Source organism: Thermobia domestica, chromosome 14, assembly GCF_964235325.1.
Source record: "Thermobia domestica chromosome 14, izTheDome1.hap1.1, whole genome shotgun sequence".
In the NCBI taxonomy this organism is placed as follows: Eukaryota; Metazoa; Arthropoda; class Insecta; order Zygentoma; family Lepismatidae; genus Thermobia; species Thermobia domestica.
The window spans coordinates 122,142,386-122,159,194 of record NC_137467.1 but is presented as its reverse complement, the minus strand read 5'-3'; the positions used below and the strand labels follow the sequence as shown (position 1 = coordinate 122,159,194).

At 35.4% G+C, this 16,809-nt stretch overlaps 1 protein-coding gene across 6 annotated transcripts in view; it reads right to left on the bottom strand.

Annotated features, from left to right (window-relative positions):
* Positions 1-16,809, bottom strand: part of Mtmr6 (Myotubularin related protein 6) — a 374,237-nt gene that overhangs the window by 54,241 nt on the left and 303,187 nt on the right. For all 6 annotated transcript variants that reach the window (XM_081738794.1, XM_081738793.1, XM_081738790.1 and 3 more), the window contains 3 exons: positions 8,386-8,543; positions 4,418-4,543; positions 2,713-2,847 (listed from right to left, as the gene is read on the bottom strand). In XM_081738794.1, the coding sequence (XP_081594920.1) occupies positions 2,713-2,847; positions 4,418-4,543; positions 8,386-8,543 (419 nt within the window). The remainder of the gene's footprint in view (positions 1-2,712; positions 2,848-4,417; positions 4,544-8,385; positions 8,544-16,809) is intronic.

Below are 16,809 nucleotides of genomic sequence, written 5' to 3'. Positions count from 1 at the left end.
AAAAGTCTAGACAAAATAAGGTCGAAGCAGTTAGTATATACATCAGTAACATACATGACAGTAATTTATGAAAATTGAATATCTAAAAGACGTTTGATTGCACTTTATTTTGGTAAGCTAGATCGTCTTGTACAAAACAGAAACTGTAAATATATTACCATAATTCGACAAAGCATAAACTGACAACAATACAAATACTTCATAGCACTAGCAGTATGCAGTAACCACTGGGCTCAGTGGGCCAAGGAGCGCACTTGGAGAAACCTTAATAAGCAAAAGTTGGCTAATAATAATAATAATAATAATAATAATAATAATAATAATAATAATAATAATAATAATAATAATAATAATAATAATAATAACGTCAGAGTAAACTATTTCCAAGTGATAATTCCTTTAACGAGTCTATTGGTTTCAACCATTGGTGGAAGGAAGTTAAGTAGTATTTTAACGTTGTACTTGCAGTAGATAGCTGAGTAGAAGCAAGCATGTAACACTGGTGTGCTGGTATGCCCCTTCTCCCCAGCACATGTGCGCATCACAATACCCTATCACCTTAACAAAATTCATTAAAGTTTATACAAAAAAAAAAAAAAAAAGAAAAGAAAAGAAAGTTACTTTTCAATTTTCTATTGTGTTAGAATTTTGAACGACAGGGTAAGAAACAGAAAACACCTTTCGATCTAGGAGCGGCAAAACATTAAACCCAGCCCCGGCAGTAACATAAGGACATCAATTCTTTTATTATTTTTTCTTTACTACTATTCTACTGGGTTGTGCAAACTTAACGTAGATACCTTCAATTTGATACATACACATGGCTACAACACATATTGGCTATACAATGTCTTGTTTTATATCATTTGTATGTTTATATCCTTTTTATTCATGGTCAATACGAAATATTTTTGTTTTCGTCTATTTTTAGGCCTAAAAATGTGGAACGCCAAAAGACAATTTTCGTCAAGTTTACTACGAATTTAACTCGGCCACAGAGGCAACGGCGCCGACTGTCCAAAATTTATGTGGGTGCATATCAATGGTGGGACGTGTTAGCCCATATGTCTTAGAGAAGTCCCAATATTTGATTGGTTTATTTCTAGTTAAAATCTTTTATGAACACTATCATAAAGGGTTGTGCTGTGATAAAGTAAAATATACCGGTACTATAAGGATAAGTTGGAGCTGCCCTAGCTCAGTCGGTAACACGGTTCACATAAACGCAAGGAAAACGGGTTCAAACCCATGTCCAAACTAAAAATCTTGTGGGTGCCGGAGCCCCCACGTAGTCGGCGCGCATGCACAGAGGTGAACCAACAGCTCTCAATATTCATGAAGAGTGAAACAAAGGCAGTGTAAACACACGCACAATGCAACATTGGATTTGAAAATTTCATTGCGGTGACTTAAACCGAAATAAAGGAAGGTCTCGAGCGCAGTCAACTGTTAATAATGACGAGCTGAAGGCGATCAAAGAAGCAGATTCACACAAACCAACACTACAGGTAATGGGGAACTCGATGTTAAGTATTCGACCCTCGTACGGCATCTGAAAGATAAAGAAAAGAAGAAGAAAAAAAGAAAGAAAGATGGCACACGAATGCCCTACGAATTGATCGAGAATCAAAGAAATCGGCGTTGACTTCTGTTCTACATTGCCCTTGTGCAACAAAAACGATACTTTTCTCGATCATGTTGATTGATATGCGACAAGAAATGGATCTTGTACAACAACTGACTACAAATGGACGGTATTCGGAGAGATGGTTAAATTGCATTTCTGCTCCTCTAACTTTTTCAAAGTCAATGCTGCATTCAAAGAAGTTCATGACGACTGTAAGATGGTCCGTAGCTGCAATTAAGTCATTACAGTTTCTCCAATCCACCCGAAGCTATGACAGTCAAAAATTATATCAGAAAATTGATCAAATTTACGAAAAACTGCAATATCTATGTTCTGCATTAATCAAAAGGAAAGGTTCTATCATATTATACGCAACAATGAGCATAAATGACGCTTCAGAAGTTACACGCATTATGATACACAGCTCTGCCCAGTTGTCATACTTCCAAGATTTATCAGTCACTAAGTTCGATCTTCTCGGGCACCTGGACATATTCATGCAGGGATGTCTTTAACAACCAAATCAACGCTCAAAATGCCTTGTAGTACTTCATCCTTCCAAAACTGTACATTTGTATGCTGCTTACAATGATATATAACCTTACTATCAGTTGGCAGAACTTCGTTTGGTCGTGGGATTTGAAGTTGGTACCTTCTAATTCCGAAATAAATATCTAGTTGTTCAGTCAAGAGCCCTCGGTCGGATGTGATTCGTCTCTCTTGCTGATACATTGGAATAACTGTGAATATCTAGCTTGCGATACACCACGAATAATAATTGATGTTCAAGTTCCACACGCACCTGACATCATGTATCCTCTTTAGAATATATAAGACGTGCTATTGTTAAGACTGTTTGATGTCCACATTCTATTCTTAATTGTGTGTATCTCAACAAAAGTGAACTTATACGGAAGTCAAACAGAAACGCTTCTTGGTCGGTATTTAGATATCGTTGTGAAATCCTGAAATCTCTTCATAAAAATCCGAAATTTTAAACATCTATAAATAATGATATAATAAAGCAACTCTCCAATTTTTACTTAAGATATATTCAATTGGTATAGTTTGGTGCTTTTACTTACCTTTGGCCTTGTGTCTACAACATACATAAATTTAGAATTAGGATTTGTTCTCAGTATACAATTTAACATCTGCTCATCTTCCATACAGCGTGCACTGAACCCTGATAACGGTTGACTACACCTACATATAACTGCCTGTAACAAGGAAACCAAATAATAATCATCATCAACTCAGTATGGAGTAAAAACAACATAATAAGACTATTTTACAAGTTGAATTCTTAAATCCTTACTAAAAGATCTAATAAACAACGACCATTCAAGAGCTAGAGGGGAGTAATATCTTGTCAGAAAGTTAAAATAAATGGACGTTGAACGACTGTTAGTGAAAAGTGAGGAAATATATAAGTAAAATATGATTACAACTTAAGATTTCAACAAAAATTTTTTATGTCATTTCTTGAAGCTTAGAGTAGTTTACGAAGAGAAGAAACAACAATTTTTCGCTTTCTTGTTAAATCGCTTGCACTATTAAAGATCGGTTTCAATGATGATTTCTTTATCAGTCATATACACATCTATGTGTTTGTGTTTTACAGTATACAAATGTATACACTAATTTGAGAACTAGAAGCGTTCTCCATGTTAGGTTTGGATTTCTTTGCCAGAAGGAAGATTCCTCAGATAGTTCAAAGGATTGCCAATTCACGAAATGTTACTATAAAGTAAGCGAATGTTAATATAGGACGATTGTACATGGTTAAGTTATACAGCCTTGACAACCTACATAATTATCCAGTCTTTCTTGGGATAACAATGTATTCGCACAGTCCGAAATCAACATTTCCAACCAACTTTAATGTAAAATGAAATAAAATTATTGTAGGTCTAAATGTTCGTATAAGGAAACCAGTTCGCACGTAAAACATATTTGGCAGTTCTCAAGTGAATGGTTGTCTGGTTTTCTCTCATGCTTTGCACTATCAAAAGCGTTATTACTTTCTTATCAGTTCGGCTGGCAGCAGTAAGTCGGCGAAACATCTGTATCGTTTCAAGAGACGAAATTGTGCAATTCGTACAAATAAAATTCACTCTTTTTAATATTCTTGTATATTTATTCTTTCGTAACAAAGAAAAATTAAAAGAATAAATGTTCACTAAAGTGTCTTGTATACTTGTGGTATAAAAAAAAAATAAAAATAAAAAAAGCCGAGTAATTTAGTTATAATTTCTTCGAAATTGCCAGACTCTTAACAGAATTTCCTGACTTTTCCCGGTTTTCCAGGTCTGCATCAGAAATATTCATAAATCCTCTTTCAGCACATGATCTGTATGAGACGTAACCTGTAACTTAACGTGGAATTGAAACCACTGACCTACTATTACAAATCGAACTCATTTCTCTCATCGAAAATGATACTTTTAGTATCGAAGAACACAGTTCTATTGGTATTGAATTAGACAGGAATATTCGAACGATTATAAATAAACATAAACATATGTATGTTTTTTCAACCTTGGAATTGAGGATTTATTAGGATAAGGTCTCATGTAATCAATTTGAAAATTTACAGGCTGAGTTTTTCCTTTTAGTTTTCGTGTCATGTTTTACATATAATACGTAATTATGATTGTTTGTGGTCTTCCATGCTCATCTAAATTACTAATATAATCTGTAAAGCATGTCACGAAAACTGAAAGAAGTAGCTCTCCTACAGAACTTCAAATTTGTTATATGAGCACTTATTAAATGATTGTTTCTTACCTTGTTCATATGTAAATACGACAAAACAGGTAATCTTCCTTTACTCCTAAACCTGGAACTTCCTATTAGTACAGTTGTGGTGGCTGATGAAGGTACATACAAGTATCTTGGATAAGTGTCACATAGCTAACAAGAAGAAAAGACCTATATTACAAACTGTTTATTTATTTATTTATTTTTTTTAAATATGCAAACATTAATTCATTAACATATCTCTTGAATTGACAATATCAGTTACAAGACACAATGAAACTCGTAGAAACACAATAAAACTTTCATTCTAAAGAATATAACGAAAAATATCACAATGAAGTGAACAGTTTCTGTGTTATTGGACTCTTAAATCATTGTGTTTCTATCAATTTTTATAATTTTTTTATAATATTGTCCATAAGATAAAAAAATCGTTTGACTTCATTAGCATCATTATTAATTTTTTTCTTTTCTTTTTTGTTTGATTATATAAACCAGCCATTTTCTATATCTAGTCTACGTTATTGTTTTACCAGATCATCTGAATAAATCTTAATTTTACCTACAAGCAATATATTCCTCCAATATATACGAGAACTTAAATGATAAGCTACTTAATCAGGTAGGAAACGATCACTCACAATCAGACTTTTTCTGCTTTCTTGGTCCACTAGCCGAATTCTTTTCCCTTGGCATTTGCTGGTCTATAAATATCAAAGAGCAGGAAACTACTGGTAGAGATAGTCCAGAAATATACAGATATGATCTCCTACTACAAAACTTTGTGTGTGTATGTGTACACTCATACTGACACACTGAATAAACGGAAATGCCATTTATAACTCATTAATTGTTTAATTTTTAATTAACTTGTTTTTAAAAGCGTGACTACATTTGTGGTTATCAATGATCCGTTTGATTCAAATATTCAGAAGCTTCTTTTCTTGTTGTAATGACCTTACAGCAAAGAATTATCAGTTTCAGACATCCAAATCGGAGAAATTTAGTCTAAATGACATCCACCCACAAGCAAACAAAATATAATTAGTGGATTACAAATATAAATAAGCACTTAAATGTGTATAAAAATCCAATTTTAAAATTTTAGTTTTATTTGAATATTAATAAAATCCACATGTATTACGAATATTCGTGTATAAGCTTCTCACCAAACGACAGTTTGTCATTTTAAAGCTTTAATTAATAATAGAAGCAAAGTTATACAGCTAAAGAAAGAATACAAGTTGAATATGTAAAACGATATGCTCTATTGTCTGCTATTCTCAATTTTGAATTGTTCTCAAGTTTCTTTATGTTTTTAGATAGATAATTTTTCACTCGAAAGATGTAAAAACACTCACAAAGAACAAACACTTGTCGCGTCTCTCTCACACTTGAAGACCACACGCTCACATCATAGAGACGCGCACACACACAAGCAACAACTAACGGCTCCTTTTTAAACATACACTTGGCCGCCCGAAAAGAATTTAAATTCCGAGGGTTGACAAAAGTGAGCCCCGGAGCCCTCTGCTGGAGGAAAAGAAAAATATTTAAAGAAGATCTTCAAGGAAATGCGATCGGCCCGAACAATTCCAATTAAGTCCAAATGAGCACACATTCAAATTAACAATTATTCGAGCTTCTTTCTAGCTACTGCATATTTTCTAGTATAAACATACGGGGTTGTAGCAAGACAAATCTAATCGAAAGCGTAGAAATACGAGAAACCAACCCTTAAATCATGATCTACAAAGTCCCCCAATAGTTTTCTTTCTAAGGGGGTCAGAAGAAGACTGAAAGCTATTGCATTAGTTGCTCTGGCTATCTCCCTGAACTTGATTCAAATAAGTAGAAAAACATAGTACAATTTCCAAAAAGAGAGAACTGGTGTTTTACCCTTCACTTCGAACATAATAGATAGCCCTAGAATTGAATGATAAGTCAAGCATTACGTACTTGCGTCAGTAGTTTCCGCATCATTTACTGTCGATGGATTCTGAACAAATGTGCTTCATATAGAATCTACAGTTGTTAAGTGTGCGTTTACCTATAAACATTATAAGAAAAGAAAGAATTGTACTTTTTCCCTAAATCTCAGAAACAAGAAACTTTACCCAATAGGTAATTAAAAATCAGGAAGGTAAGAAAACGTATTACATGACAATAGATGTGAATCATATACTGGGTATTGTTTACCTATCAACTGTAGGTGCAAGAAACAAACAATAAAAGGATCAAAAATGTATAATGGCAAGAAAGGCCTTGTTTAGAGTGCCACTGAATTTATTTGTTAAAAAGACAAATGAATAATTATTGATTTTAAATGAACAATGTCTGTTGTTTAATGGTTACGAAGTTGTGGTATAAGATGATATGGTAAGTTGAATGTTTAGTGGAAGAATTGAGTATCTCAAGTGTCAAAAAGAACGATAGAGTTACAGTCGTAAGTTGATGCAAGGAATTATCATGACGAGGTACTGACATCGCGTTGTTTTCAGTGTATTCAAATGGGTTCTCAAGATCCTGTGACCTTGATCTGACCGTGATTTCTGACCTTAACACTTGATTGACGCGTATTTGGTCGGCTTGCATCATACCATACAGCTTTTTCTTTATCACTTCGATTTACGTTTTTTCAGGATTTTTCAGAATTTACTATTGCAGTCCCATAAGGAAAAAATAGAAATTTGACTCTTGACCCTATATCTCTTCAATCTTTAGTACAAGTGACATGCATGTATGGCGAAACAAAATTTCTGTCCTTCGTTTAAAGTTACACCAAATTGTACGGCTTTACCTCATAACACTTTTGCACCGTGAACAAATGAAATTGACACACGAATTAATCAACCCTCTGTGTATATATATATATATTTCATGAGAACTTCTCAAGGGATAGGTTACTCTTGAGATGTGACTTTTCTTCTGACGAAATTGCCCAGAAACACCATATAATGTTATTAGTGTTTCATAAATTAATGTTTATGTAATAATTGTAGCATACCATGATTTAGTTTAAGAAATTAGAGCAGCAAGGTTTGGTAGGGTGACCCGTGCATTGTATTTTTTTACCCCAAGTGATATGTGTTAGCAACCACATTTGCACATAGGTAAATAGTATGAAGTTCGCCTTTCTTTCCGAAAGAAACGATGGCTCTCAGAGAAATCAATAAATATTTCGACCGTTAGAGACTGGTAGAAAGGCAAATTCCACAAAATTTACCTATGTCCAAGTGTGATTTATGGGACGATCCATTTTGGTAAATAAATAACAAAAGTTTGGGCCATTGCATTAAACTTTGTCGCTAAAATTCTTTAAACTAAATCATGTTATGCTGCAGTTATCACTGACACATTCGTTTGTGAAATACGAACAAAATTCTAAGGCGTTCTCAATAAATTTCATCCGTAAAAACTAACTCCAAAAACTAAGCTACCCTTGCGTATTTTTTTGTGAGAAATGAATTATGCTTATATTACAGCTATTAACGAAATATTACTTGATGAAATTACAACCAAATCATATGGGTCGTATTTGAAGAAATTGTAATTTCTAAAAATTTTACCTACCCATTGTGGATGTGTCCATGAGAAATGACTTATCCTGTGCTGTCAATGAAATATTTATTTATGATGGGGGGGGGGGGGTTGGAAGAAAATTCGAAAATTTCCCCTTTTGGAATTTTATAAAGGCCATAAATTCATAATATTATCTCATACCCGATGCTGAGTTGGCCTCCATCACGGCGAAATTAAAATACCGCTAATTTTATAGTAATTATCTGATATTTTCAAATAGATAAAAGATAATCAAAAAGTGGAACAAGAGCTCGCTAGAAAATATTATTTTACATGAGATGCTGTTACCAGGATTCACATATCTGCTTTCGATTTCCAACTATTTAGAAAATCGGCATTTATTTTCACGTTTATAAATGGCTGCAAACGGTTGTTTGCACGCGTTGTACACAGAACGCCTCATATCAACTCACCTCATAATCCTTGTTCATTAGTGTGAGGCACCACTGATCATTAGGAACTCTCATTCTTTGGTATTCGGACTGAAGGTCAAAGAAGTTCCATCCTGCTTGCTTGGGAATGTCTTCTGTACTTGATGTGTAATGGAAGCAATACAGATCTTCAATGTGAACTACAATAAACACAGAGGAAAATATTACTCAACATACTCTATCATTTCAATACAATAAAAAATAGAAATTAACCATCATACTTAAATAAAACTCTACTATATCTTCCTAAGATAGATATTTCTAGGCTTTTCTTACGGAACAGTTATTATCAGTAAGATGAACGATCATCATTTTCATTGTACATTATAAACTTAGAAATTAAAATCACTGGTAACACTTTTCTCGAAAAATTAGCTCCACACAACAGGAAACAACACGACTTACGGAAGACTACTACAATGCTACTACTGTGAAAATCTGGGATATCTATTTACGGACTGTAATATTAATTTGTTTCAATGTAACTTGGTTGGTTCTAACAACACAAGTGTATATTGTGGCGTGTAACTGCAGGAGCCTTTTGTACAATTACCGCCTTACCGTTAGTCAAATAATCAGCTGACAGAGTTGGTGAAAATGAAATGAAATGAAATCTTTGAGTTTTACGTCCCACGGTTATGCCGGTTAGGCTAAAGGAGACGGTGATGATGAGTAATGAATGAAATGGTGGAATGAAGAAAGTGAGAGGAAACGGGAGAAACCCGAGGAAACCCACGCACACGGTGTTTGTCCACCACAAACTTCACTTGACGGGGGCTGGGATCGAACCCGGGACCCAAAGCACCAGAGGTGAACGCTCTACCACTGAGCTACCGCGGCCCCGACAGAGTTGGTGATTTCAAGCATCAAATAAGATCGGTAGAGCTAATTGTTAATGGTTTTAGATGAAAAAATACGTGCTCAGCAGATGTGGTCGAAAAGTGAAATCCCCTCCTAGACAGAACAGTGCATTACGGCAGTAGTTTTTTGCAAACAGTTTTCTTTTTCTAAAAAGTCTCAAGATCTTGCAACAGTTGGCGGGAAATATCTAGTGACAATGTCTGTTCATGGGAAACAAGTTGAAGTCCATGAGTTTTCGTTCACACAGGACTGTCAAAAAGCCATGCCTTACACAAAAACAACGCCCAATGTGTGTGCGGTGGGCAAAGGCTCACTAGGACTGGAATAGTGAGCAATGGCGCATAGTACTGTTCAGTAACGAGACAAAAACCCACGTTGACGGAAATGATTTACATGCCAGGTTGTATCGCATGTCTGGTGAAGCACTTAGTCCTGTGTGTACTGTTTAAACCTCGAAGTACCCTACAAGTGTCATGATTTGGGGATGTTTTTCTTCCAGTGCGGTCAGTAAAATCCAGATTTGTGATGGTGTTGTTAATGCACAAACATACAAAATGATTCTTCAGATTAAAATGATATCGTCGCACAGTGGGACGAAAACGCAAAAAGCTGGCCAAAATATGATAACTATATTCAGATTGAATGAAATTTAGTATTAAGGGGTTATTGAGGTTGCTGATTACGATTCTGCAACTAACGTTGAAAAAAACAAAATGGCGGATCCAAAATGGCGGAATATAATTTGCAAAAGACGAAAAAGTCGTAGAAATGTTCTCAAAAGTAGCGATAAAGGGGCTATTGGGGTTGCTGATTACGATTCTGCAACTAAAGTTTAAAAAAAACATAATGGCGGATCCAAAATGGCGGAATAACAAGAATGTCAACATACTTCGTAATTTTCACAATGTATCTTTAACAACATTCACTTTTTTCACATATTTTGATGAACAATTACTTGTTACTTACGTTCTTATTTATTAGAAATGTATTATTACTTAAATGACACAAATTATTGGTATTTGATTCGGTTATGATAACTGCAACGGCTTGTCACTGTAACATTAATGAGCAATAATTAACATCAACACGCTTCGTAATTGGCACGTTTTGGCAGCTACTTTTTTGTCGACAGCATTAATTAATTTTCAGACTACCATTCTACAAAATATGAACGTGGTGCACGAGGGTGCACATAATGTTTTCAACGCTTTAAGTTAATAAAATATATAAACAATGTGAAAATTTTGCCTGACTTGCGATTCAAATTATAAATTATTACATCATTATTATTAATTTTTCACTTCATACACTTATTCTACTTACCAGTACCATATAGGAAAACTTTACAGATTTAAAAACTATGAACGCGTTCGAAAGTTACAACCGTTTAAACGTACGCTCACAATTCTTCTATTGTTCTCTACGCATTTGATCTGCTGAAGGGTCTACTTAAGAGTGGCTCAGGTAGTCGGAATAAAGTAAAAACCCTATTCTATTTATGGATTTGGGTCCTTCTAACATCACTCTAGCCAACTGCATAAAAAAAATTCCTACATTACTAACTTTCGTTTTTTACTTTTGGCCAGCTTTTTGCGTTTTCGCCCCACTGTGCGTCGGGAAGAGATTTATTCAAACGTGAATCTTTTATTTTTGAAGATGATTCTGCTTGTTCCCTCCGTGCCAGTTCTAAAAGGTTAAATTCTGTCCTTATAGCATGTTACATTATTTCCTTGGCTCAGTAATTCGCCAAACTTAAACCCTATTGAAAATTTATGGCGTGATTTGAAAGTTATGGATCGCGCAAGGACAACTATAACAAGAAATCAGCTACATTGCATTCAAGTAGAGACACTGCAAAACTTAGTGAACTCCATGCCAAAACGGTCCAATCTAGATGTCAAATCGCATGGCTATCTAATTAAATATAAGCTCAAATCAAAGTCGTTTTTGTACAAATCTAAATTTAACTTCCGGTAACAGCGGCTGTCACATTTTGTAAATGTTTATGAAATAAAATCTCAAGTTTTACATCCCACAGTTATGTCGGCTAGGCTACAGAAGACGATGATGATGAGAAATGAATGAAATAGTGGAATGAAGAAAGTGGGAGGAAACGGGAGGGTCCCGAGAAAACCCACACACATGGTGTTTGTCCACCACAAAGCTCACTTGGCGCGAGCTGGGATCGGACCAAGAATTCCATGCACCAGAGGTGAACGCTCTACCACTGAGCGCATTTTCGCCGATCCCAAGAGGTTCGTCCCAAGAGAGTCTTCCATTGGACGATACGTGATTGATCTTGAGACTTTGTACTCTGTTCAGTTTATGATCGAGCAAAGCGTTTGGTATTAGCGAATAAGAACAATATTCCGTAATTTAAATGCTGATTAATCTTAAGCATGCTTAAGAAAATAAAAAAAAATTGTAGTGTTTTCGAAGAATATTCAAAGCTAGGTTAAACAAATTTAGACTCAAGTAATATAAGTTATGTAAGCGCACATAGGAGAGGTAGTAGTGAGGTACAAATAGCACATAATGTAAGGGTAACGCCATATAAGCCATCGTAAGAGTACTGCACACACTCGAAGTTTCTTCCATGAGATGATTAGGAATCCGGCTGCCACTTGATAAAATGACTAAAAATTCACATTTCTTGTTAGTCTGCAAATGTACTCAGAACTTTGTTTATTTATTTATTTAATTGACACCTGTCCACCAGTTATGTACAGATATATAATGTATATCTAAAAATGCAACGAAAATAAGTGATACTATTATTCCAATACTTTGCTGTTTACTTTTACGACAATATTAATTCTTTGTTCCACTGGAAAGTGCTGAAGTCGGAGTGAGTAGAGGCAGAAGAGAAACAGAGGGGCAGGAAACTGAAGACACAGGGATGGACGCTATTCACAAACATTCTATAGATAAAAAGAGATATGAATATGAGGAGGAAGGCGTTGTACCTTTGAAACAATGTACCTTTGAATACCTGTGCTTTCCTCGGATTCAGAGCGATCTAGGTGTAGTGATTAAAATTCGTTTGAAAGAGTAAATGAAAAAGGGCATTACAAACGCGATTGGCTGTTGTTTACTGAGTGTTGTGCCGAGTAATGTTCCTTTTAATTTTCTCACCCCCAAAACGAAGATTTTTTTTTTTTTTTTTTTTTTTTTTTAGTTACCTTTTGAGTTTTGTGCTCTTCGGTTTTCACAACTTGTGATATTTATTTGTCCAAACTTGGGGTAGTATGATTGGTGAATACAGTAATATTTTTAGTTTTAACTTCTGTGCAATATTTAAGCTAGTGGAGAAATTTTTTCGTAATGGTAACCCACTTGTACCTATGAACATTTATGCATCGTGTACCTTTTAACGATAAATAATACTGTTTCAAGGTACACGATGAATAGTTAAAACAATTGATATACTTTATATAGGTTAGGTTAGGATATGAAGTTATTAATTATAATGTTAAATAGTTTCTAAATATTCGCTTATTGTATAACATATAAGGTTATGCTAAGAGTTGCATATGCTCAACTTTATTGTTCACAAGTTTTTGTTAGAACTTCTCTTCAATTTTTAATTAAATTAATAAAATTTCAATTCTCTGAAACTTTTTATTGCTAAACCTATATTGCAATTTATAATTATTAATATTTGTGGTTACTTTTTATATTATTGCCGCAGAAACGTTGTAATTATCACTTTGTTCAAAGGTACAAGAGGGTCTGTTCCATGGTACATGACCATAATGTACCTGTGACAAAACGGATTTGTTCTTATTACATCCTATAAAAGCTAGTGTAATAATGTAACACGTTTAAAAACCATACTATCTGACAGCAAAGAGATGACACTTCAAATATACGACAAAAATTGGGGAAAAAGTGCTGAATATTAGCACCAAAATTTCGAAGACTCTAAAAGTGTTCACAGGTACAACGCCTTCCCCTACTAAAGAACTAAATACCAATGTGCAGCACAAATACTACAGAAATTTGAACACAATTCCCCTCCTCCAGCATTTTGTGCTTTCCCCTTTATTTCCACTTCACTTGTGTACTTTCTTACGATTAATATTTCCATTTACGGTTAAATCAAACTACTATATTCACACTATCAACTTTTGTTGCTAGAGTTGGAAGAATGGATTTGAGTTTTACTTGCCTTTTAGAACCGATGCTAGATGAGACGTGGCTCTAAGCCTGACGTTTGATCGAATCACATAAGCTCCCACTAAGAATCGAGCTCGGGTCTCTCACGCAGAGACACAAAGTGATCGTGTAAAAGGGTAATAATTGGGAGCTACATGGTATTAGTGTTATGATATTGTCGCATATCATCGTTGCATGCTTTTCCTACTGCAGTTGCGTGATAATTATGTAACAATTTTAATGTTTAAATTAATACTTCATTTATATGTTCAGAAACACAGTCCTTTAAAACAGGCTCTTCCTTTCTAAATTAGTACACAAAGTTCCCACATGGCTAATGCATAGTGTATACACATTATGCGCGGGAGGCCCGGGTTTAAATCCCGGCGGGAGCTCATGTGATTTATGTCCTATGTTAGCTGTAATTTCATGTCTCATATAGCCTCACTGATGAATGGAACAAAAAACTAAAATTAATTTAAAATTACTACATCTTTGCTGTAAATTTCCAACTGTTGGCACCAGGATTTATACTCTACATCAAATGCAACACAATTTGTCTATGACACTTTAGGGCCAGAGCTCTCAGCCTTCCGCTTAACTCTCCTCCCATGTCTACTCATGTGCCTAAGTTCTCTCAGGGCCCCTACACTTTGCAGTGGGCTATGAAACAAATCTTTTCTTGCAAGTATTTGTAGCGAAAAGGAAATTTACTAAAGGAATAGGCCTACTTAAAATATTATAATGTGAAAAAACAAAACAAGACAAAAGGGATGCCTTATAGCTCTTATGTACATTCGAAATGCAGAAGTATTTTGTGACAGATGTCAAGCTTTGTTCGTTGCAATTGTGTCGTGCAGTTCGTAAACTCCGCACCAAGCTGTGCTAGGTGGCCACTATAAGCTAATATAACATCCAATTTGCACCAGGACAGGGCAGAGCAGAATGGACACGTGGGAGGTTATATAAAGTTTATGATAGCTTGCTTTGCTTGGTTAAAGTCTAAAATAGTGGTTTCCAACTTTGCTTATCTAGCGCCCTCTTCAAGCCAACCTCTCTCCCGCTCAAATTGTTATACAGTATGTGTTTTTTGTCTGACCCATCTGCAATTTCAGATTCAGCATTAAAATCTCAAATCTTTAATAATAATAATAATAATAATAATAATAATAATAATAATAATAATAATAATAATAATAATTATTATTATTATTATTATTATTATTATTATTATTATTATTATTATTATTATTATTATACGAGGGTCACTACGAAAGTTTTGAGATGTGAAATAACTTACATACTTAAAATCAATTTAACACTTACATTTTCTCAAAGTATTCACCATTACACTGTACACACATTTGAATCCTCGAAAACCACTTTTGGAAGCAGTGTTGCCAGTCTTTTTCTTCAAGTGTTGAAAGTTCATTCTCGTAGGCCACTACAGCTTCTTCAGGGCTGCAAAATCTCTTCCCACGCATGCGATCTTTGATCCTGGAGAACATAAAAAAATCACACGGGGCCAGGTCAGGGCTATACGGCGGATGAGTCATAAGTTTGACCTCCGTAGATTCTAAAAACTGAATTGTGATGTTGGCTGTGTGTGAAGCTGGATCCCACGCAATCCAGTTCTTGGACGCCGTTCCCGAAGCTTCTGGAACTCTTTTGTTAGGCAAACAGTGGTGTACCACTGAGTAGTAACAGTCCTTTGTTCTTCAAGTGGAACAGTTGCAACATGGCCAGATTTGGAGAAGAAAGTTGCAACCATCTTCTTCCCCACACTTCGCGGTCGATTCACGTTCGTGGGTGGATTTTCGTCTGGAAAGATCCAAACTATAGAGTGGCGTTTATTTTCAGGGTCAAATTGATAGATCCAAGTCTCATCACCAATAACAATGTCAGAGACGCGTCGAGAATTGCCTCCATCAAATCTTGCAAGCATTTCTTCACACCATTCCACACGCATGCGCTTCTGCTGTTCAAAGTGGGAGGCACCCAACGAGATGAAACCTTCCTGAGCCGAAGATGATCATGAAGAATTTTTGTTACTGCTGGCGATCCAATGTCACTGTAGATTCAATGTCCTTGAAAGTTGTTCTAGGATTTTCTCGAATCATTTGTTCCACAGCGGCAATATTTTCATCTGACACAGATGTTGCCGGACGTCCAGCTCTCTCTTCATCTTTTAAGCGATGTCCGGCCTCTTCTGAATTCACCAAACCACCGAAAAATTGTAGCACGGGAAAGAGCAAGGTCCCCAAATGCCCCCTGCAAAGGGTCAAGGCTTTGTGTCTCGTTCAAACCACTTTTGAAATCGTAAAGGATCATTGCCCGAAAATGTTCCCTTTCGAGCTTCATTCTAGACAGCCGAATACTGCCCACATCAACAAATAAGTGAAGGCGATACGGCCACACCGATAAGCGAGGCGAGTTGAAACTTGCTTCGCTTCTTCGCTCTGGATACCCCTACACGCAATTGTTGGCATTAAAATACTGTGCCACAACAATGCGTATCTCAACACTTTCGTAGTGACCCTCGTACTACTACTACTACTACTACTACTACTACTCCTACTACTACTACTACTACTACTAATAATAATAATAATAATAATAATAATAATAATAAGGCTAGTGACCTTATTTTCATCTTTAGTTCTTTCATGGTCATATGGTTAACGTACGCGTTTCTAATCTGGGAGATCTGCCTTCGATTCGAATCTCATGTGCAGTGGCGTATTTATGATTTTGTTTCGAGGGTCTTTGCTAACTTTAGTCCTGGAAATGTGAAACTTCTCAAGATATGCAATTTACTTTAATATAGTAAATAAAATTCCGGGAAGGCTTAAGCCCGGAATCCCCCCTAATTACGCCACTGATCATGTGGTTCAGATTCCACATTAAGCAGTAATCCAAGTCTCGATATTACTTTAGTGTTGAAAGGGACGCTACATCGAGTGCAATCCAATGCAAATTACATGAACTCTTCAATTGGTATCCTAGAATGGTAGCTAATAATGGCAATATAGCACAAGTTCGTGGGTGTTTCTAGCGGAATTGCACCGAACTTGGCTTATCTATAAAAATACACCAACGTGATTTGTCACAAAAAAAAAAGACCTACTTTCAGATGCTTATGAAGACGAACTGGTGTCTGCAACAAAATTAACCCGAAAAACATATTTCTTGTGCCTCTATGTAAATGTAACAAGGCCAAGACTTCTCAAATAGCATCGTAAAGTAACCGGAACCCATGTTTTGGATGTAAATTTGAAAACAAAACAAGATGATGTATTACAACGCACGAGATCTTTGCAAATGCAGCGTAGGCCCTATTCATTTTGCGCATCATCAACTAACATATAATCTAACAAAAATGTTTAA